The 24,116-nt window shown below is 38.4% G+C and overlaps 1 protein-coding gene across 4 annotated transcripts; it reads left to right on the forward strand.

Annotated features, from left to right (window-relative positions):
• The first annotated feature begins 3,115 nt into the window (after window positions 1-3,115).
• sh3tc2 (SH3 domain and tetratricopeptide repeats 2) lies at window positions 3,116-22,429 on the forward strand. Of its 4 annotated transcripts, XM_067387668.1 has the most exons (19): window positions 3,159-3,300; window positions 6,394-6,502; window positions 6,984-7,082; window positions 7,690-7,815; window positions 8,141-8,268; window positions 8,391-8,496; window positions 10,227-10,370; window positions 10,997-11,192; window positions 11,345-11,418; window positions 11,992-12,187; window positions 12,498-12,631; window positions 12,871-12,921; window positions 13,091-14,812; window positions 15,392-15,569; window positions 15,680-15,830; window positions 16,050-16,172; window positions 16,301-16,451; window positions 18,904-19,100; window positions 19,507-22,429. In XM_067387668.1, the coding sequence occupies exons 2-19, from the start codon at window positions 6,478-6,480 to the stop codon at window positions 20,026-20,028; spliced, it is 4,323 nt and encodes a 1,440-aa protein (XP_067243769.1). In that variant the 5' UTR covers window positions 3,159-3,300; window positions 6,394-6,477; the 3' UTR covers window positions 20,029-22,429. The 4 variants fall into 4 exon arrangements, with proteins under 4 accessions (XP_067243752.1, XP_067243761.1, XP_067243779.1 ...); XM_067387651.1 differs by lacking the exon at window positions 6,394-6,502 and having other exon boundaries at window positions 3,116-3,300; XM_067387660.1 differs by lacking the exon at window positions 6,394-6,502 and having other exon boundaries at window positions 3,116-3,300; window positions 13,094-14,812.
• The last annotated feature ends 1,687 nt before the right edge of the window (window positions 22,430-24,116 follow it).

Consider the following 24,116-nt stretch of genomic DNA (forward strand, 5'->3'; position numbering starts at 1 on the left):
AAGAAAAATATTCACTCTGAATACTGAAGCCAACAAAGAGATAAAAAGCAATATAACTTTACACCATTGCTATTTAGAAAAGTTATTGATCACATTAACAAGTTCACTGTGTGTTCAGTACAATACAGACTTATAAACCCATACAACCGCACCTTGGTAAATTTATTATTATTATTATTATTATTAATTATTATTATTATTATTATTATTCTGTATACAAAAAAGCCCTGGTCCATGTGGAGGCGGACAGGCAATTGGATCTAACAGGAAGTCTCTTATTTGCAGATCACTGTGTCCTAACCTAATGTGTGATACAAGTATATTACTGACGTGTGTATACAAAAACAAGGGCCAAGAGGAAACTGCACAATGGAGGGATGTGACAGGCGCCTCGCGCACTCTACATTTCTTCCTTTCTCAGTCTGTCTATCCAACTCCAGTCGCTCTCTCTGCCTCTCTCCTCTCTTTGCCTGACCATGCAGTGCTCTCAGTCTGACAGTCAGATATTTTGACAGGGCCATAAGGTTAGTGTCTGAGACAGACAGTGTAAGCAGTCAGCACTGTTCTGCCTGTCATAGCATCAGCACTTCTTCACTCCCCTCCCATCTGTATGAAAGGAGTACTTCCTAGATATGTTGTTACATATCACATTTCATTTCTATGCCTATTCTGATCACCTGTTAGAAAATCTATGTAGGTCAAATCACTATAGTCAGATATCATTTATTTGTTAGGCATGTGCTGTTTATCACATGAAATGATGAAATGAGCATAATTAAATGTACTGACTCACCCTACATAATTAGGGATCATTTATGAGGTATATTTCATACGCAGATGTTTGTCACAGAATTGTATAACCTGCATAGCTTAGATTTTACAGCCTGCATATCTTTACTGAAGCGTGCACACATTGCAGTCTGTACCAGGAATATGTGAATTTTCAGCGGATGTAATGGGCTGTACTGCTAGTCAGGGTACTGGATTTACCATTGTACTGAAATATGACAGAGTCCACAACAACAGGAAGTTGCTCTTCCTTAGGGCACTGGTACAAAGGGGCACCGGAACGCAGTGAACTGTCCTCATTGTGAGCCGCCTGAGGTATATTTACTAGCCACAGCTTTATTAACCTTTTATTAGTTTTTGCTACACAAAATGCACTTTGTATGAGGGGTCTTTTCAAGGATTAGCTCCCCAGAAATTAAAGTTGTATCCTTATGTCATTCCAGACCTGTATTACTTTCACCTGTGACACAAACAATTTAATAATCAGAAAAATCTTAAATATATATCTGTGACGAGCAGGGCGGGCGAGAGCCGTGAGGGAACGGCGCGAGGCCGGTGACGCGAGTGATAATGAGCGTCACCTGCGAGGCGTGCCGGCCTCGAGTCTCTCACGGAGGAGCTCCGGAGGCATAAAAGGAGGAGTGACATCAGTGAAGGACGAGAGAGGACCAGGCCTGGACTTTATTTTATGTTTTATTATGTTTGTGTGGCCGGCAGACGTCCGCGAGGGTCTGCCGGCATTACTTTCGTTTTGTTCTTTGTTTATTTTATATTAAAGTTTGGTTCAACGTTCGCCGGTTCCCGCCTCCTTCTTCCCACATTTACGAACTGTGTTACAATATCATTTAATTGTTCTTAATTGTATTTATTTGTTTTTTTAAGCAAGGACAGTGAACTTTAATAAACATTAGTGTATGTGGCAGAATTAGCAGAAGTAGTAGGAAAAGAATGTTACAGTGTCACTAAAATGAAATACAAAACTGAACTTAAATGTGAACCAGTTTGAACCACTGTAAACAGTGAGTCAGTGAGTTTAACTCAAAAACCAGATCATCTAATTCATAAAGTGAATCATAGTCTGTTTTGTGGATTTTCATTTTTGTGTGAACTAGGCTATTCATTTAGTTTAAAAAAACATTAGTTAAGTCATTATTTAATGATAATGCAAGCCAAAAGTGAGGTTTTATCCCAAACAGTCAGTGAGCTGAACTCAGGAATCTGATCAGTCTAATTCAATAGGCTAATTGGTGAGTGAATCATTTAGTCCATTTTGTGGCTAAACAGGTTTGCTGAAAAGAAAAAGGACAATTCGTTCATGGCTCCATGAGTTCAAATCAATGACTCAGTTTTTGCTGAACACACATGCTGTGGAAACCATCAGCTGCTTGTCTTGTGTGCCATTTTAATTCCGTGACTATGGTCTGGGCACATGGCCTGCTGGCTCCACCAGTGTGGGAGTTTTGATTCTCTATCATTGATGTGGTATTTAGTCCATTTACCCAGACCATCTGAGACTTGTGGCAGGAATTAGCTACACCGTTGTGCACATACTGCCTTCTTTCACAGACCAGTCAGCCAGTCACATGTCCTTTCCCTGTATATTTTCTCAGGGTGACTTTCGTAATGGCTCAACAACAGTCTGCAGAACCTGGAGTCTGTTCCAGGGTTTATATTTAACCAGGAGAGAAAAGCAAGAAATGACTAGCTGAGCCAAGGCCCATTCTGTTATCTGACCTACTGACGAGATAGTGCCAAAGGAGAAGCATAGAAAATTCTTGGAAAAATAAATAATAATGATTTAAAGAAAAAAAAAATGTTGAGATCTTTACTCAGAGCATGATGGGAATGCACGTTTGGACGTTTGTCTGGATATGAAGTAGAAAGCACCTTTGGAATGTGAGCAAGAGGGCGTATTTGATTGTAATGAAGTTGATAGAGACTCTAGAGGTATTTTGTTTTGCTTTAAGAAAAACAAGTCAGACCAGAAGGATTACTTTTTTCCCCATCAAAGAAAAAAAAAAACATTTGCTATTCCTTTTTTTTTTTTCTTTTTTTTTTTTTTAAGAGAACTGGTTGGATTTATGAATCTGATTAGATACAAAGTAGAAAGATATTCTGTATTTGCTGAGTCATTAATTTGAAAGTGTTTGTTTGAAGGTTATCTAACACCTTATGAACTGACTGAAGACCTTCTGACCTGACCCAGAGTCTAACTGAGCAGGGGATTGAGAGGGCTGAACTCAAAGAGAGAGAGAAAATGAGAATCTGAGAGGAAAAAAAAAAGGCATATCATTTAGGGGAGGAGTTTACATACTTCCTTCAGCAAAAGTTCTAAACTCGTGCCACAAGGACACACACACGCACACACACACACCTCTTGCCCTTCAGGAGCATTACGGACTATCATGGTTAGTTTTAGTCAGTTTAAAAGGAACTTTTCGCCAACTCCATAGGCACATACTGACAGATCTATGAGGAACGAACACACAGCCGGGAGTCAGCAGGACAGAGGTATGCTCTCTCTCAGAAACTAATCTGTGTGTGGGTGACGGTGTACTCAGTTGAAAATGCTGTTAATATATTTCAAAGTTTGAACTGAAGTAAGTGGTAGAATACTTTAGTTATTGATACTCTTATGTCTCTACTGATCTCTTATAGAATACAAGTATCTCTTTAAGTCTCTCTTAAAATGTAGAACATTTATTTTCTCTAACAATATACCATTTTTTTTTTTACTAACTAGGTTCTAAGAACTTGTTTTTCACATAGTTTAATAGTACCAGCATGTGTGCTTGGGCTTGGGCGACATTCTAAACTTAGAGTCTAAACCCTTTACTCAGGTTACAAATCTACCCCTTTATTTTCACTCACATCCAGTCACTGAACCAGTAACCAAGAGAAACACTGCTAACTACACAGTCCCTGGCGCATGGGACCATTCAACTTATTTGTTGTAGCTTGGCAGCATTTTGCTACTGAATGTGACAGTTTAAGCTACAAAACAGAAAGTTGTCTTAAAATAACATAGGCTATTGTTATTGTATTAATATATGCAGAGACTTTAAAATGGTTTTCAAATATTTCAGTGGCCACGAAATGTAATTTTCACAAATGTATGTAAAAAAAAAAAAAATTCATTCAAATGTAGCTGGCAGTACATTAACAAAACATAATAAGCACTTCACTATTAAGTATCGTTTAAATGTACATATCACAAGGCTATTAACAATATTTTAGGAAATTTCCATAAAAATAAATGTCTTTAGAAAGTAACCCCTTAAAGCCAGTGTATAATTCACACACTAGGTGTTCCCAGTGCTAGGGCTGGACGATATGGCCAAAATTTATATCACGATATAATTCTTAATTTCGGTCGATACGATATAATTCCGATATCGATATGAAATATATAATAGCCTCAGAAAAATTGCCAAGAACGGCCACAACGTAAAATAAACAGTGCTTTTCAGGTTTTCAGGTATCTAACAGCAGTTTTTAGGTACAGAATGGATAAAGTAATCAAATATAAAATAACACTGCATATTATCTTTACTGTATAAAATAAATAATATTAATCATTATTGAAGTTACAAAAACTATTCAGTCAAGAGCATTGAGTGATTTCTTTGTTATTTGTTGTTTGATTTAACATTAAAAACAGGCAGCAGGAATATTTTTTTTCCCTTTTAAGACATGCACGATCCAGTAGCTACATATACTGTTACACATGCGATGTCTTTCTCGACTGTTATACGTTCACTTAAGACATAACCGACTATGTTTGCTAGGATACTCGCCAAGACGGGCATGTTGACGTAATTTTTGTATTCATTTGTCCGCCGAAGCGCAAGACGTGAAAGAGAAGTCAGTATTTGCGCGCTGACTGAAATAAGCTGTGCGCGCGTCGCATGAGCGCACACAAATCTTCTCACAGCGCGTGCGAGTTCTCTTTCGCGTCTTGTTCTTGAAGGTTTAAATCAGCAAAGCTCAATGAGTTTAGTTTAAACAGATAGCATCGTGTGCTGTTCAGGTCTCACCTGCGCTCGCGCGCTATCAACACCCGGGTGATGGCGGCGTAAATGACTGGACATTAGAGCATACGGCACTCGCTGTTAACAGTTTACAAAGAGTTACTGTTTTGTCCACGCTTTCTGATTATCGTTGTTGTAACGTTTTGTGCATCCATCGACTGAAACATACATTATCTGAACTCTGTCTGTTTTCCACGTTGCTATTTTAAACAGACCATATTAACCAATAGATACGCTGATGGCAGCGTGTCTCTGTGGTGTACGTCATCACGCAAATAGCCAATCGCGTTCTGCTCTTTCTAACGACTGCGCCTCAAGTAAGTGAGAAATGTTGTAATGTATATATCGAAATACCGGAAATGTGTTTAAAAATCATATCACCGTTATCGAAAAAAATTATATCGCGATATATATTGATATTGAATTATTGTCCAGCCCTACCCAGTGCAAAACACTTGATTATGGAGTTAAAAATGCCTTCAATTTTCCGTTAAGGAAACAGAGAGATTCTCTATGAGAGTTAGGAGGTATGCTGAGAAATTACTTCAGGCTGTTTACAGCTGCTCAGACTCACAAGATCTCCAAAGATTCAATTATAATCTGACTGGGTTCTCTCTTTATAAAACAATAACATGAGTCAGTTTATTCTGTATAGATAAGTACCCTCTTTGTTAAGTCGCAAGACAGAGACAGTAGTGGTGACACATTCAATCCAGTTGAGACAATCACATTAAAAAGACTGAGAAAGATTTATCAATATAAGATTTGAGTATGCTAGACATTTTTTGACATTGCACTAAAACTCTATAAGGATACGACAAAGGTGCTTCTTAAGAACCTCATTCTTAGCAACATTCTTAATCATTCTGAAACCAAATTGCTCCTCAAAAATCTAAATTCTCTAGCTATCAGTGGTTCTTCAACTGGAAAACCAGGGCACATTTTGGGCCCTCAGTAAAACAGGTTTTATTTCCTTTAAAAAGGAACAATGTCTTAAAATCTACACGCAACGTAGATCTTTGGAATGAAAGAAATGCCACAAAGTAATGATGCCAGACAAAAAGAGAGTTGAGCTTTTAAGAGCCAGAGATGTTTGAATGGTCATCCTGTACCAGTCAGCCCTAATATCAAGAAAAGTGAAATTTAGTACCAGTGAATAAAGAAATTGCTGTGAGCAATGCCTATTAATTCACTGGGCCTTTTGTCAGCGCTTTGAGAATGCTGCCACTCTCACTTTCCACAAGAACCCCTGGCACAGAGAGGCACTGACCAGCCCACACAAACATGCCAGCAGTGCTTCAGAGTGCTTCCCTCATCTGCAGAGTGGATGCAGAGAGGAAAGGGGAGAGAACGAAATAGATGGAAGTTAGAAATGAGCAGTAGAGAGAGTGCGGTTTATGCTCAAGAGGAAAATGGAAAGGAAGAGAGAGAGGGAGAGGAGTGACTCCATCGATAAGTGGATCTATTGTCGAGCGGGCACTATTGAACCTGTTTCTGAAGCTGGCTGTGTACATTATGGCATGCTGCTGCTGCTGTCCAATTTCGTGCCTCAGAAACTGCTTTCCATTTTCAGGTTGGTCCCACACCGGCTTTAGATTTTTGCAATGAGAAGAAAGAGTAACTTTCACAGGGAGACATCACAGTGTTTCTGTCAGTCATGGGTAATAGATTTACCCATGAAGGTAATGCAGGATGTGTACTTCCCATAGTTGGCCGTTTGTGTGCCTTCTTGTTGTGCGTAATGCTGTGATTGCCTATTGTAACTAATTACGCATACTGTTGTTGCTGTGTATGTTACTGGTATTTTGTTTTGCTGCTTGTGTGATTTTAGATCATTTACTAGCAGCCGTTGACTAATAACAGGCAAACACTACCCTTTTGTGACAGAAGATTGTATCAATTTGAGGATTTTTAATATTTTTCTTGCCAAGTTTTAGGCTGATTCGATATGAAAGCTGATGTTTTGCTATGTATGTCACTGTTTGCATGAGCACATTCCCTCTCTTGGGGATTTGGTATGTGTTTTGCACGTTTTCAATATTTGAAGGCTGTTATTTTGTCGTCAATCGTGTCAGTTTGATTAGGCATTTACCCTAAAAGCTTCAGCTTGTCATATAGCTAATTTAATAACACTCCCCTAAACATCACCCTCCCTTTCAATAGCGATATCACCCGCTGAGCTCGATGCCTTATGGAATGACCCTCCATACACTTTAGCAGCCGTCAGTGAGCTCTTTCCGCCCAATGACGCCATGACCGCTGGTAAGAGGATTTCTTGAGTCAAGCATGAGTGTTTCAGAAATAGCAATGTTTGAATATAATTACAAAAGAGTCCATGGGACGGAGAGTTGCATGATTCTAAATTTGGTGCTTTTGTTTAATAAATGATAGTAAGCAACCATTTGGAACAATCTCTCTTTTCAATGCACAAATCTGGGAAGGTCATACCCATCCGGAGATGAGGAAGAAGCTATTATTTAAGCCATCTGGCTGATATTTATAGAGCCATTATGATATGGCTTGCACTTCCTGTTTATGTCCACAACTTTATGAGCTTGTAAACAGAAATACAGCTCTGATATTTTTATATACATGCTAATTAGCACCAAATGAGGAACTATATATGATAATGATCATTCATATTCAGACATGGGAAGTGCATGAAGGGAACCTTCTACTTCTTAATTATTCAGTAATACACAGGGCATCACTCTGCAGTCATTCAGTGTTGCTTTTCTGTAAGTTTACTGATTAACCATAAACAGTCATAATCATGATGGACTATTAAAGCTCACTGAGCTACATGCCAACTGCAGCTGAATTCTGTAAAGCTGTGTTGACCCCAGTTTCCTTTGTTTTGGAATTGGAGATGAGGAAGCGGAGGCTGAGGCTGAGGTGGAGGCAGAAGTCAGAAGCAGAGAGATTTACTGGAGGAGGAAGGAAACATTCAGCGGAAGCAGCACAATATCTTCAGCAGGAGAACGCTTCTCTCCAGGTATCTGCAGCATGGATCTCATTGGCCTCCATCTCCATAATGGCCTTTAATGGCTACACTTCTTAAGCACACTCTCAGAACTAATGCCAGACTTCCTTAATGTGTACACTCAGTCTATGCCTTAATGGTATGTCTTTAGTGATGTGGTCACTCATAGTGCTGTTCCTGCAAAAAAAATCCTATTGGTTTGTCTATCTGTTAAACCACTGTGATGTTGGACAGCAGTAATCACACCCAACATTCTTGTTACTTCTAATGCAACTGATCGTAAGTCTTGGTTTCTTTGTGGTTTATACTTAACTCCATTCCCTTCTGCTTCTTGGAGATGTTGTTTTGTTGTTTAGCGGGAGGCGACGATCTAGTGTATCACCTGATGGTGAGCTTCAGGAGGCATTACGTACCAGACTCCGAGTAGTAGAGAGCAACAGTCAGGATGTCGTCCAGCTCTTCAAGGTCAGACACGGAAGTATCCTTGCAAAACATGAACTGGCACCACTGATAAACTTATTACTATTGATTACGCAAGTTATTCCAATCTTCATTACATTAAGTGATTGTTGATACTATACACACAGGATCTGTCTGCACGACTAGTGTCTGTTCATGCTGAGAAAGACAGCTTTGTCATCACCTTTAAGACTGTCGAGGAGATCTGGAAGTTCTCCACTTACCTGGCACTCGGTTAGTATCAGTGAAAAAAAAATCCTTGTACTTTTACAGCAGAGGTTCTAGAATTTACACAATTTTAATCCCTGCCCCCAAGAACACGCAACAAATGGGTGAGGCCATGTTATTGCAATACAGTAGGTATGCAATAGCATGTCATAAATGCAAGATGACAACATGACAAGTTATAACCGAAATTAAACTAAACTATACCTGTCCATCTTCATGCAGCATATATTCTCTGGCTCTGTAGGCAACGTACAACAGTTCCCACATGAGCAATTTATAGATTAGAATGACAGAATATGCTAATCAATGACTTTAAGATAGTTAACTCCACATCAGCTACATAAATTCATCAACTAACCGTTCAGAAACATGCTGTTGCATTCTATATGTTGTCACTTATTCTTGAGTCTCTCCATCATTGTCCGACTCCGGTTTGAACATAAAAGGCTGAACAATTTCTTACATTTTCAGTTAGTCTGCATGAGGTAATCGGTGCTGCTAACCCAAGCTCTTGAAACCCCGCCCTCTTCTTTAGAGCAGCAGGTCATTTGCATTTAAAGGTGCCCTAGAATGCTTTTTCACAAGATGTAATATAAGTTTAAGGTGTCCACTGAATGTGTCTGTGAAGTTTCAGCTCAAAATACCCCGTAGATTGTTTTAAATTAATTTTTGTAACTGCCTATTTTGGGGCATCATTAAATATGCACCGATTCAGGCTGCTTCCCCTTTAAATCCCCGCGCTCCCTGCCTCGGAGCTCGCGACTCTAATACATTGCATAAACAAAGACCCTCAAAATGGATCTTCACAAAATGATTGCCATGCATGCTGCATGCATGCATCAGATCATGTAAGTACAGTATTTATTTGGATGTTTACATTTGATTCTGAATGAGTTTGAGGCTATGATCCGTGGCTAACAGGCTTAAGCTAACATTACACACTGTTGGAAAGATTTATAAAGAATGAAGTTGTGTTTATGAATTATACAGACTGCGACTGCAAAATAGCGATGGCTCTTGTCTCTGTGAATACAGTAATAAACGATGGTAACTTTAACCACATTTAACAGTACATTAGCCACATGCCAATGAAACATTAGGAAGACAATTTACAAATATCACTAAAAATATCATGTAATCATGGATCATGTCAGTTATTATTGCTCCACCTGCCATTCTTCGCTGTTGTTCTTGCTGGCTTACCTAGTCTGATGATTCTGCTGTGCACAGATCCAGACGTTAATACTAGCTGCCCTTGTCTAATGCCTTGAATGGCTGGCATATGCAAATATTGTGGGCGTACATATTAATGATCCCAACTGTTACGTATCAGTCGGTGTTATGTTGAGATTCGCCTGTTCTTCTGAGGTCTTTTAAAAAAAATTTAATTTTACGTAAAAAGGAGGAAACAATGGTGTTTGAGACTCACTGTATGTCTTTTCAATGTACTGAACCCTTGTTATTCAACTATGCCAAGGTAAATTCAATTTTCCATTCTATGGCACCTTTAAGAGACACACACAAAAACTAAGCGTTTTTGCTCACCACCCAAAAAGTGACAAATTTAACATGCTATACAAAATTTTCTGAGGTAAATTTTGAGCTAAATCTTCACATAAACACTCTGGGGACATCAGAGACCTATTTTACATCTTGTAAAAGTGGCATTACATGACCCCTTTTGTAATTCCTGACAATGTTCTAGTTTAACAAGTATATTTTCTATTATTTTCTAGGATATGTAGCAAGATGTCTAGAAAACTTTCTCTGTGACCAGTCATTCTGGTTGGACCCTGAATTACTGAGTGATGTTGAGATCTGTGTAACAGTGGATGAAGACCACTTAGCTACTCTTTACTTAGGACTTCTACTACAGGAAGGTAAGGAGCCTCCACTTGCTGATTTCTTAACAGTCAACACATCACCAGTCTGCACCATAACCAAACAGTAAATGGAGAAACTGATAAAATGATATGGATTTACACATCTCTAGTGTACGTTCTAAAGTCCAATATTGATACAATGCTGCTTAACCGATTCGGAGGTCACATAAGTTGAAAAAAAGATTTGGTTACAATGTGAAGTGATTACAGGGTCCTCTTGTTTTTGTATACTCAACATTTCCTTTAGATTTGTTTACATATAAAATATCTTGCTTCTAAGAATCATTACTTTTGTTACAGTGCAAACCACCTCATTCATTCCAAAGTCTCCTCTTGCTGTTCATAATATTAGTATTTGATAACGTCCTTTACTTTAGACCACAGCCTTAAGGCAGACATAACCATATAAAAAAAAAAACATCAATTTATGGGACAAACTGTTCTTTTTCTTCCTTGGTGTATGAATATGTTTACTTGTTTATGAATGCACTTAAAAGAAAAAGAGGTAGGGAAAGGGAAGGAGTTTTTTCAGGATCAACTCCAAATTTGACAAGTATTTGGAACCTACTGAAGAATATGGAACAGGAATAGTTAGTGACTAAGGACACTCACTATCATTTTAGGTACATTCTTTGCCAAGACTTTATACAACAGTGACTGCAGAGAGGAGGAAGAGGAGCTGACCTACAGCAGGAATGACCTGGTCATGGTGAAAGACATAGGACAAGAGGCCATGTGGGAGGGTACGCTGCTGTCCACGGGCCAACATGGTCTAGTCCCTGTGCATGATATGCAGCCTCTGCCTTATCCGTTTTATCAGTAAGTGATTTTTTAAGCACATTTAGCCAAATAGGAGGTTTTGTGGGAAGAAGGAATTTGTCTGTTTAAATTACTTTTGTTCTACACTTGTTCTCATGCAAGAAACAAACTATTTTAGATTATCCCTTACAAATACAGACTGTTTTACCTAGGTGGTTCCTTAAGAAATATCCCGGAAATGCAGGAGGGATTCCAGTTACAGAAGGCCTCTTTGATCATCCTGTTGGTGAGATTCTTCTTAAGTATCTGGAAACTATTCCTCAAGATAACATTTAAAATGAATATTCAGGGTTCAGTACAAACAAAGCTCAGCAAACAGAATTTGTGACAATGTAGATTATCACAAAATTATATTATAAAAAAAAATATTAAAAATATTAAAAATATTATAAAGAATATAATTTCAATTTGTCCCTCCTTTTTTTGGGGTGAAGTGAGGTACTTAGAATAGAAGTGAAAAGGGCTAATCTGCAAATGTTAACACTGTTTCAAAAGTATATCCACAACACAAACCATATGCATCATGATTTACTGTGAAATAAAAATTAAATGTGTAAAGTAATAATCCAGTGTGCAAATTTGTTGCCATGGTATTGCATCACCAAAATGACTGTAAAAATGATTTAAACAGTTTTACAGCTCAAATAATACAGTTTTAACAGAATAATTACTTGTAGAAACTATTTTTTGTGGTAATCAACATTGTGCCATAAATGCTTTTATCCGAGTTTGTACTGAACCCAGAATATTTGTTTAATTATTATTACAAATCTGTACTTTAATTTTGCTTCCCTTTCAGTGGTTGGGACCTGTGTGGCAGTAGTGGACCATTACCCAATGGGTAAAGATGAGCTGCACTTACGCCAGGGAGACCTAATCAAGATTGAAGGATTTCTTCTCAATACTCTGAACATGTTCATAGGAAGACACCTCACCAGTGGAGAGATAGGATTTGTTCACAAGGCCCATGTAAAACCTGAGAATATCGAGCCTCTGTAAGTAAACAGTTCAACTGTATTTATTTTTATCCATAGATTCAGCATGTGCTCGAACGAATGACCTTCTCTTTATTTTGTAAAGCCATTCATCTAATGTGCTTCTCAACAATATTCTGACATACCAATTGAATGCAACCAGCTGGCAAATGCTATTTTATTCTGCTGACCTTTGCTGAATGTGCCTCTGTCTAGCTGGGGGTGATGAGAGTGTTGGAAGGGGGGCTAGTGGAGTTATGTGATGATGTGATGAAGCAATCCGAATGAGAGTCATGTGGCTGATAATGTTGTCTTTGTTGGCTTTGCACAGCGATGGACAATTGGTCTTTCTGAGTAAGGAGGAAAGGGCAGCCCTATCTAAACTTAACCCTTGCCTTGAGCCCTCTCAGTCTGATGTACTGGCAAATCTATTCTCAACTGACATAAGCACTGTGTACAGATTGGGTAAGAGATGATGCATTGTCTCTCTGTGAGACCTCTAATAGTGTTTAAATGGATAGAGTACTTCAGTTTACTCACCCTCATGTCGTATCACAGAAGAAAGATGTTCATTCAGATTTGCAACGACATGAGGGTGAGTGAATGGCAGTCCTGTCATGTTTGGGTGAACTGTCTCTTTAAGTTTGGACAAATCTGTGCTTTGTTTCATCCTGTGTTGATAAAATTACTCTTTCACACTGCAGATAGACTTGATGACTCTGATTTCACTTACATAAGAAACCATCCAAAGTCAGGTAATCCATTACTTCAACTGTATAGAATTAACAATTACCAACTTGTTCTTCATTTTGTTGCACAGTCCTACCTTCCACCTTTTCTATTCCTTCCTACTATCCTTTACTTTCATTACATCATTTATTGTGTAGTATCAAAAATTCTGACATTTACACTTTGTGTAATCAGCAGAGCAGAAAACTACAGTGGATCAAAGAAAGAGCACCATATCTGAAAAGAGTGATGTAACTCCCTATCACTCATCCCCACGGCATTCATTCTATGCCTCTCGGAATCATCTGGACCGGGACTCTGAGATCCTCTCTTTCAGCCTGGAGGACACCTTTAGAGAGATGGATGAATATGAGGAAGACCCTCCAAACTTCATGGATGAAGGTATCTGGGAGGCTGATGAAGCAGAGAGGTGTGACCCAATCTTGACCCTCCTCAACCTGGAATATTTCCAGGACACTTTTCAAACTCTTTATGACCTTTCTTACTCTTTTCTGGACACTTTCTTCAATGGCCTTCCAGAAGACGAGGTGCTTCAACATCTGGAAAACTTGCGGGAAGGAGCCAAGAAAGGCAGGATGCTCTGGGCCCACCGGCGAGCTTGCTTCCTCCTTGGCCGGCTATGTGCCAAGAAACTAAAGTTCTCACAAGCACGAGTGTACTTTGAGGAGGCTCTAAAAGTCCCTGTAAATGGTTTTGATGACAAGCCACTTCTAATTGCCCTGTACACTAATCTTACTGCTGTTTACCTCAAACAGAAGATGATGGACAAGCTGCCATTAACACTGGAGAAGGCAAGTGCTCTGATTCTGTGTCTTCCCTGCCACAACTTCTGCTCTGTGGATGAGTTTGAACTGCTGAAACCAATCATGCGCAAAGCCATAATTGAAAAAGACAAGTACCTAGAGGCTCGGGTATGCTACCTCTCCCTCTGTCTCTTCAGCCGTCTAAGGAAAATAGAGGATGCTTTACCTTTTGTAGAGAGGCTTCAGTTCCTTACCATGACACTATCTGTGGAAGAAGGGTGGCCAACTGCTCCAATTGATCTCAACTGGATGCTGTGCAGGCTTTATCATAAAAAGTATTTGCCCTACCTCACATTAGCTTCTTTAAGTCTAGACTCAGGGCAAGAGCATTCCTTAGATGATGCATTCCAGAAAATTGAACTCTTTATCAAAAACTCAGCAAGGCTTAATCCTCAGTGGAAGGAAAGTAATTCTGTGCTTCCTGCACAGGTGGTGGTTTACCTTCAGCAGGCCTTGTCCATAGCTAGTCAAGGGGAAGACCTGAGGACTCAAAGGGACTTGTGCCTGAGCCTAGCAAGTGTTTACCAGCAACACGGAGCTCTAATGAAGGCTGTGCCCTTTGCCCAACAGGCAGCACAAACTGGAAGTCAAATTAATGAGGAGGAGGGCTTCGAGGCATCCATACTGCTGGCTTGGCTCTTGGTCCTAACAGAGGAACCCAAACAAGCTCAGAACTCTCTGCACCCTCTGCTTAAGTCTTTGAATGAAACAGACAGTCCAACACAGCGTGGTGTAGTCTACAATCTTCTAGCCCTATGTCTCCGCAAACAGGGCAGAATTCAGGAGGCAGCAAGAAACTTTCATTGTGCTCTGCAGATCTCCAGAGAGAATGGAAACAAGCGTAATGAAGCACTAGCTCTGGCTAACTTGGGTTGCTTGTCCCTGTCTGTAGGAGCTTCGGGCCTAGCAGAGTGTTTCCTGCTCAATTCCCTGCACCTATTCCAGTTTCTCTCAGAGAGCCCCACAGATCAGGAGCATGTCCAGGCTCTGCTCTGGCTGGGCAGGAGCTACAAGGATAGAGGAGGGAGTCAGGAAGTCAGAATATGCTTTGAGATGGGCCTCCTCATTGCAATTAGTGCCAACAATCTTCACAGTAAGTGTTCAAGATTTGATGTTTTAGGTTGCAAAAAAAGTCAAATTGGTTTAAAAAAAAAGTGAAATTAGTTCTGAGAAGAAATTATAAATAATGAAATGAAATTCATAGATCTGTAAGTGTGACTTAAGTGTCCAAAAGTGTCTAAATACTTTTTGGGGTTCTCAAATATTTTAAACCCAACGCTATTTCACAACCAATTCATGCATATTTTACGAGGTGGCTAATTCGTATGAATTTGTATGACCTCACTCGCACAAATTCGTACGATTTGTCTAAACCCCAGTGACGCGTACGTTTAGGGGCGGGGTTTGGGGTAGGTCATTCGTATGAATTCATACAAATTTGTCAACTCGTAAAACATGTATGATATAGCAAAAAACGGATGAATTCATACGAGTGAGGTCGTATGATTTCGTACTAATTAGCCACCTCGTAAAATACGCATGAATTGCCGTTAGGTCGGGTTGTTTAAACCTTCTGTATGTCACAAACCTAATTTCTAAATGAACAGAGAATTAACATTAAGCCAGTATTTAATTTATAGTGTAAAAATAACACAATTCCTTCCAAATACAGGTCAAATGGTTGTGGCAAAAGTTCTAAGTCGGCATTACGCTGACTTGCTGCTGTATGGACAGTGTATTGTTTACTATGAGCACTGCGTGGGCCTGTGCAGAACACTGAAGAATAAACAGCTAGAAGGAGAATACCTGGAACTCCTCAGCAACCTCTATCTTTCACTCAACACTGAGAAGTAAGAGCTACTGTAATCACAATATAATGCCATTGTCAATACTTTAAAACTTGACAAAATTAAATGAATGAGTGAATTCAAAAGTAATTATTTTATAAAAATCATTGCAGGTCATCGAGGAAGTCTCTTGATTACTCAAAACAAAGCTTAAGGATCTCCATAGACTTGGGAAAAAGACAGGAAGAGTCAGAGACATGGCTGCAAGTGGGCCGTATCTACTATCTGATCCATGAAGATGAACTAGCTGACATGTACCTACAGGTAAGACAAAGGATCGAAGCAGGGTATTGCAAAACATGTTATTTATTGATTAGTGTTATCATTTTTGCATATCCATTTGGAACAATATCCCACCAATTCTATGACAAAAAAAATTCATTAACTTTTTAGTGTGTGGTAATTTCTAAAAAGAAACTGACTGCCATATCACGTATGTTTTTATCAGCTGTAACTAGTTTCTCCATAAACAAATGTTTACAGGCAGCAGTAAAGACAGCACTGAGGATGAATGACCCATGTTTTGCTTTGAGCATTTATGAGGAAGCAGGAGATGTGTTTTTCAAAGGACACAGAAACCAACTGGCTGCCATACCTTTTTACAGGGTAGGTCTCACCTCAAATTCACAGTAGATATTACCAAAACAATCCAATAATGGTTAGGAAATGTATACCATGTGACTTGCCATGGATTCCCAAAATCTAAATCTATCTGCCTTTTTTTTTTTTTTAAGGATGGGAGTTTGCCATTTGCACGCAGCATTAAGGATGTGCACTCAGAGTTTAGGCTTTTGAGCAAACTCACAGAGCTCCTGATGAAGCAGAAGCAGTACGAGGAAGCACTGCAGTATGCCACACTCGCAGTGCAGGTCAGCGCCACAACTGGTAAGACCTTTACGTGCATCTACTCCTCAGTTTAAAAAGCTATAACCATGAAAATGAAAAATAAAGCCAATGATGTACTATTTCGAATATTCTGACTACTGATCACATAAAATTAGTAGAAAAAAAAAGAAAGAAAAAAAAAAAGTGATAGCCAGTTTAACTATTTCTTTTGCTTCTAAGTCTTAGCCTATGTTGCCCCCTGCTGGACACACATATCCTTTACAGCAGTGTTTCCCAACCCTGTTCCTGGAGGCATACCAACAACACTAAACATTTTCAAACTCTTCCTAATCAAATGCACTGATGCAACTCATCAGCTCGCTAGTAGAGATTCCAAAACCAGAAATATATGGGTCAAATAAGGGAGACATCCAAAACGAGCAGTGTTGGTGTGCTTCCAAGAACAGGGTTGGAACACTGCTTTACAGCATACAACTTTTGCAGAATACAGCATAATACATTTATGTGCCCATAGTATGCTTTTTCAAATATTAAATTTCATGCAATGTGTCTGTCAATGTTGTAGTTCTGCTAATCAGCTGTAGCCTGACTACGTCAGACTTCCTACTGGGAAAACGAGACACGGGATGCAATTCGCTCTGTTATGGAGAACATTCAACTCTTTTCCAAACTGAAGCCAGAACAAGAAGAGTGTTTGATAAACATTTGTTTTATCATGTGTTTACAACAGGTTTACAGTGGAAGTTCAATCATAGATTTGAGTTCGATGCATGATGTCTGTGCTTCGATGCGGCTGTACAGGCACATAACATACGTCATAACTAAACGTATCTGATTGGCTTACGGGTAACCAATGATTTTAAACTTCAGACAAGCGCCCCCTAGCGAGAGAGAAAACACTTCTCTATTATGCCATTCCAGACTCTGTCTACGAAGCAAAGTGAAGTAGCAGAGTCTGGTATTACCAGGCTAAATCAGCTGTGGGCTGTTGTCTAAAAATATGTCAATTAATGTCTTATAACATACGACAAACTAAGTTGACACTTACCACTGAGAAACGTCCTGCTCCAGTCGTGCTTGCGATTGAGTTTCTGGTTGAACGACTACTTTAGACGTTTCGGACTCGGGCTCAAATTGATAAAGTAAAATCGATGCCATCTTTTCTGTCCATACATTGTATACAATCTCTTAAGAATCGATAAGCCTCCGGTGCTGTAATTCAGTTAAGGCAATGGGTGTTTCGTTTCCTACATGCACTTTGCGCGGTAGACCAATCACAACAGACTGGGCCATCTGACCAATCAGAGCAGAGAAGGCTCACTGAAAGGAGGGTTTTAGAGAGACTGAATCTTCAACCTGCTTCGAACAAAATGTTCACGAATCTTTGAGAAATTAGAAATTAAATGTACATTATGAAAAATGAAACTGTTTTTTGACCGTGCAAACATATAAACCTGTTGTAAGAGACTCCCAAAACAATATATGAACATAAAAGTGGCATAATAGGGGCACTTTAAGCCAACATGAAATCTAAACAGACCTGGTTTAAATTTAAGCAAATGTTCCTGGTTAAACTGTACCTGATTCAGTGCATGTTTTTTTTTTTTTTCTCTCTTAAAGAAAGAAAGGAAAAAAAAGTTATTTTCAAATCAATTATGTAACCTGCTTTCACATAACTTTGCTTTTTGGGTGATATTACCCAGTCAGCACAGTCTATTTAGGCACTATTTAGGCTATTGTAATGAAATGCTGGTTAACATTCATTTTACAGTAAGAATAACAAATAATGACAGATTTCAGCCTTAACATCCAATTAATGTCATTATTTTCAATGAAAGGATGCAGCCTTCATTATGAATATCCTGTTTCACTCTGTAACGCATCACATTTCAGAAGTAAAATGGGTTGTAAATGGCATCTGTGAAGTTTAAAGTACATAATGCATTTTTTTTTCTTTTATGCTATACTGTCAGTTGAGCTGCCAATTCAATTATTTCAAATGATCAAGTAAATAAATATCAATAATATAAATATCATGTAAATTTGATGTCCAACAACAAATATTTTATCAAAATGCATAAATTGCATAAACATAAATTTAATCTGGTTGAGGTGCATGGGCGCTTGCTCAGTGACGTCTTAACAGAGACCACTAAGACAATCTGCTTTACAAAATGGAAATAAGCATCTGACTTAACTGATAACATTTACAGAATAAATAATTTCTCGAGCACATAAAACAACAGTATAAGCTCACTGTCAGCATCTGATGTAGCATCTGAACCTCTTTAAATTGTCAATGTAAAGTGTCGTGTAAATGATAACTTGTACTTTTCCCACTGCAGTTTTTCTCTTGGTCTCTGCCATTTTTTAAAATCTTATCTTACATAATTATGTGTGATGGTTTTTAACTAAAACTGGGGTTGCATTATATTCTGGTAGAAAGGAAAAAGCAGTAACCTGAGTGTGTTTTGATGTGTATTTCTTACAGCTTTTCCTTTGAATGAGAGAGTGTCCTTCCATCGTCTTGCATCAGTGTACTTCGCTCTAGAGAAGTATGAGATGGCTGAGAACTACTACCTGAAGTCTCTTTCACTCTGCCCCACTGCACTTGAACATGCTATTGAAGTTCGGTACTATGCTAAAGTGTACTGCAGACTGGCTGATCTGACCCTATACAGATTAAAGGTGAGACTCTCATAATGTTTAACATTTTACATTTACAATTTAAAAATAGCTTATATTTTATTAGAATAAATAAGTGACTCCACAGTACTCCAAAATAAGTGACTTACTTGCATATAAAATAAAAATTACATGACACGAGCCAGCAGGATAGAGAGAGGTTGTATGGTTTGAGTGTCTTATGCAAATTACTAACTGCACACGCATGATAATAATCTTTGTGCATCAACACTAAAACAATTTAATGATTTTGTGTGTGTGTCTGTGTGAGAGAAAGAGAGCGACCTTTTCTGCACATATAAACTATTAGTGAATGAGGCCCAAAGTATCTATAAAATAACTTTAACTAGCATTCAGAGTAAATGTATTTTATGAAGAATGTAAACATTTATTGCTATTTATGTTTTAGGATGCATTTGATGCCATGGGCTACTACCATTTAGCTCTGGCAGCAGCCCTTGAGGACAAAGAAAGCCTAAGCACACTGTACATAATCTACATGAAGCTCGCAGAGATCCATGCCAACCACATGCCTGATGCCGAACTGTGTAAGAACTACATGGACAGAGCGCAAAGTCTAAGGAGGGAACTGGCAGGATACACAGACTCTAGTGACACAGAAGAAACACATCAAGACCTGGCCGAGGCAACATCTGACATTCAGACCAAAGCTGGTCAGTCAGACTCCAGCAGTGGCACTAGTACTCTCACAGAGTCCAGCATGACTGACACCAGCCTCACAATCGATGCCCAGAAAGAGTCTGAGCTCATACTCTCTAACTTAAGTCACAAAGAAGACACAGACACTAACATATCAGAGGAAACAGACACAGGGCCTGCTGATAATATCAGTCCGGAGACTAGCTGTCCCGACAATACAAACCACATTCATGAAAGCAGAATGAAGGAGGGCTTGACTATTCTATTGTAACTGATTTAATGCTATAACTCTGAAAAATGCACTTCTTTTAATTAAGCGATAAGACACTTCTCTTTTTTTAAATCAAATGTTGAATGTTGAAAGTCCTATATTTTCTATTAGTGTTTTAAGAAAAATTGTAACAATTTTTGCATAATTGTAAATATGTATTTGTATATCTGTAAATATTTTTTTTTTTTTTTTTTAATCAGTCTACCCTCACTGAGGACTCTTAAAACTATTACTTAATTAAAACTTAAGAAATTCTTTCAACATCCATGGACACAGTACTGGTTCCATAGCATGTGAATGCATCAGCTCTCATTGAATAAATCTTAACCAGAACTGGCTTTACGCTCGATTATCATTTAGACTTACAGTAAAATGTGAAGTCATGGGTAACTTGGCACTTAATTCAAAGAATATTTTAAACGTCAAACCTAACAATTCAACAAAATCTTGATTTGATTTTAACCACAAACGACCATTCCGCATACACTCATTAATTTGCCACAACAACTAACCACTTATAAACGTGCTTAAAAGGCCAGTAAAAAGAGTTTTCATAGACATGTTACAACTTATCAACCATAAAAATTTACAGTATGTGGTTACTTACCTTTCGGATGCGTTGTCTTCAAACTTCAGAAACATCTCAAACATACATCCTCCACTAGAGGGAGATGTTGGCTGTGGTGATCGTCCGAATGATTAAGATGAGAGAAAGCTGCATTTACCTGAGCCGTTGGTTTAAAGGGTTAACGTAGTTCACCCAAAAATAAATATTCTGTCATTTATTACTTACCCTCATGTCGTTTCACACCCGTAAGACCTTCGTTAATCTTCGGAATACAAATTAAGATATTTTAGTTTAAAATCAGATGGCTCAGTGAGGGAGGAGCAATGTCACTTCTGTCAAGATTCATAAAGGTAATGAAAAAATATTTAAATCATATCATGTGAGTACAGTGGTTTAATATTAATATCATAAAGCGACGAGAATACTTTTGGTGCGGCAAAAAAAAACTAAATAACGACTTTGACCGATTTCAAAACACTGCTTCAGGAAGCATCGGGGCATTGTGAATCTGTGTGTCGAATCTGCAGTTCGGAGCGCCAAAGTCACGTGATTTCAGCAGTTTGGCGGGTTGACCAGCGATCCGATTCATGATTCGATACACTGATTCATTTATGCTCCGAATCTTCCTGAAGCAGTGTTTTGAAATCGGTCATCACTAAATAAGTCGTTGTTTTGTTTTTTTTGCCGCACCAAAAGTATTATTAATTAAAATATCTTAATTTGTGTTCCAAAGATTAACGAAGGTGTTACGGGTGTGAAATGACATGAAGGTAAGTAATAAATGAATTTTCATTTTGGTTCTTCAGCGATTCTTTGGGGTGGTTAAGGTGCTATATAGCACTTAAAAAGGTTCCCCTATGATTACGAGCCAAAGAACCATTTTTGTTGCTATATAGCACCATTTTTGTTTAGAGTGTAGCATCCTTCATATATGTTTTAATGTGACGCTCTTTTATACTTTCTCAGATATAGGCCTATGTATTGTGTCGATCATCTTCATTCATTTTCTCTTTTAGAAATTATTATAGCAACCACAATTTCTGAGAAAATAACATAGTTACTACAGTTATTTTATTATAATCATAAAAGAACGTGGTAGGCCTAAACTATCTTTCCAAAAAGTGATTTATGCCATATGTATAATTTGTTAATGACAACGATGATTAAATTCCCAAATTCACCCTTCCCTTTAACTCGGAAGTTCCACGTGATTCACACCGGAAGCCTGCTGTGATGTGATGTGTTTTAATTCATTCATTTTATTTCAAAACTTTGTTTTCCTAAGTGGCAGCGGGCACTGGCACGTATAGTGTGTGTTACTGATATAGTAATGTGTGTACCTGCTATTCCCTAAGTTTTGGGGACCAAATCTTTATCGCCTACAAAGTTAATTTTGACCTTGTGGGAACTTTTTTGTCCCCATGAGGAAAACGGCTTATAAATCATAGTAAATTAAGTGTTTTGAAAATCTGAAAATGCTGAATTTTTTCTGTGATGGGTATATTAAGTGTAGGGGGAAAGAATAAATCATGTATATGGGAACTCCACAAAACATGGAAACCAGGGTCACGTTCAAGCTCAAACCGTTGAGCAGGTTGAGATACGTTTTATCCCTATGGTTTTTATCTTGTTTGGTGGGTGTGTCAGAAATGTCAGCCCAATCAGCGGCAGGATGTATCCTCGCGGTATTGAAGAGACAGCTCGCACAATGGGTATTAATGATACATAAAAATACTATACTTATATATTTTGCTATTGTATTGTGAAGTGACACTTTAATAAACATTCTCCTCTGATTATATAATGGTAAATATTTAGCACAACAACAGTGATCATCAATAATGAAGCCTAATACACACAATAAAAATAATATATCATAACACAGTCTCAGTGGTAAGAAATGGATTATTCTTCATCTGAAATGTTTGTCTTTTCATGCTGAAATGCAAGGCAAATGTTGTATCACAATAATTAGAAGTTTCCACAAATCCCTTCACTCGATTTTGATGTTCTCTTTTATTCTGTACGGCAAGGGCAGTGACTGTAACATCAAGCGTATTTGCAGTATTAAACACATATTTATACCGACTTAATCAGGCTCCGAAAATGTATCAAAAAGAACACAAATAATGGCCTTCTCAGCTGCCATAGTTGCAACACTTGCGTCATCACAACAGGGTGTTCAACGCACCACCGTTTCCGTTTAAAAAAACGTTTTGCAACGTTTTGTCGGGGCTGAACGCAGCCCAGGAAACATGTCGTTCAACCCCTGTGGCACGTTCAAGCTCAAACCGGTGCGCAACGTTTTGCTACGTTTTCTGGGTTGAACGACAAGAAAAAAAGAAAAGTTTATTAAAGTGTCACTTCACAATACAATAGTAATATATATAAGTAGGCATATAGTATTTTTATGTTACATTAATTGCCATTGTGCGAGCTGTTTCTTTAATACCGTGTGCTTTATATACACCTTGCCGCTGATTGCAACTCTTGCGTCATCAGAATAGGGTGTTCAACGCACCTCCGTTTCCGTTTAAAAAATGTTTTGCAACGTTTTGTCGGGGCTGAACGCAGCCCAGTGCTCTGTGTGTGTGTGTGTGTGTGTGTGTGTGTGAGAGAGAGAGAGCAAATTTTTAAAAATGTTGTTTCCATAGCACAGAATAGAGCAAACACATCCACCTCACCTGTGCAAGGCTATTCAATTGCATTACTAAGATGCATTATTATCATTTAAAATGCGACTTAAAAGACCTGAAACGTGTATTTGATCATTTAAGCTTGGGTCCCAAATTGCACTGAAACCTAATTACCTTAGAAGCTATTTATTCAAGGGTCTTTCACAAAGTTACAGAGAAAACATCCCAGTTAGCATCTTGTCATTTAATTAAAGGCATCCTTTTCATTTTATCCCATAATGAGCACATGGCTAACTCACAGTGGTAAATATTGTGTGCTATGTGTTTTGCAATAATTTTAGCCAACAAATAATGTATTCCAGTCACAGAGAGAGGACTAAAAGCTTTCTGAAGGGACTTGGTTAAACAGTGCTTTTCATCAGAAGGTTTTAAATTAATATGAGCATTATGTTCTTAATGAATTTCTATGCCTTCTTCTACTGTAATGCAGTGTAAGGTCCAACTCCCACACCATCTGAGCTTCATTGGAGATGAAAACAGAATGCAGGTTGTTCTCAAACATCTCCAACTATTAGCACTCACAGTGCTATGACAACCTTCTCTCAGCAATTGTTTTAGTGGCTGGGAAATGGGAGTCATTTCGACCTGGCACATATAACATGCAGAGTGAGTTGGCTACCTATCCAGTAAAAGGCTGAATTGCAAATGCGCTAGAGTGCCAGAGTGCCAGCATCAACCACTTCACAGATGCTGCAGCTCTGTTTTTGTTTTGTTTTTTTGAAAGACGTCTGTTATGTTTATCAAGGCTGCATTTATTTGATTAATAATAAGGTAAAAGAGTAATATTGTGAAATATTGTAATATATTTTAAATTTATTTAAAAT

This window comes from Chanodichthys erythropterus, chromosome 1, assembly GCF_024489055.1.
Source record: "Chanodichthys erythropterus isolate Z2021 chromosome 1, ASM2448905v1, whole genome shotgun sequence".
NCBI lineage: Eukaryota > Metazoa > Chordata > Actinopteri > Cypriniformes > Xenocyprididae > Chanodichthys > Chanodichthys erythropterus.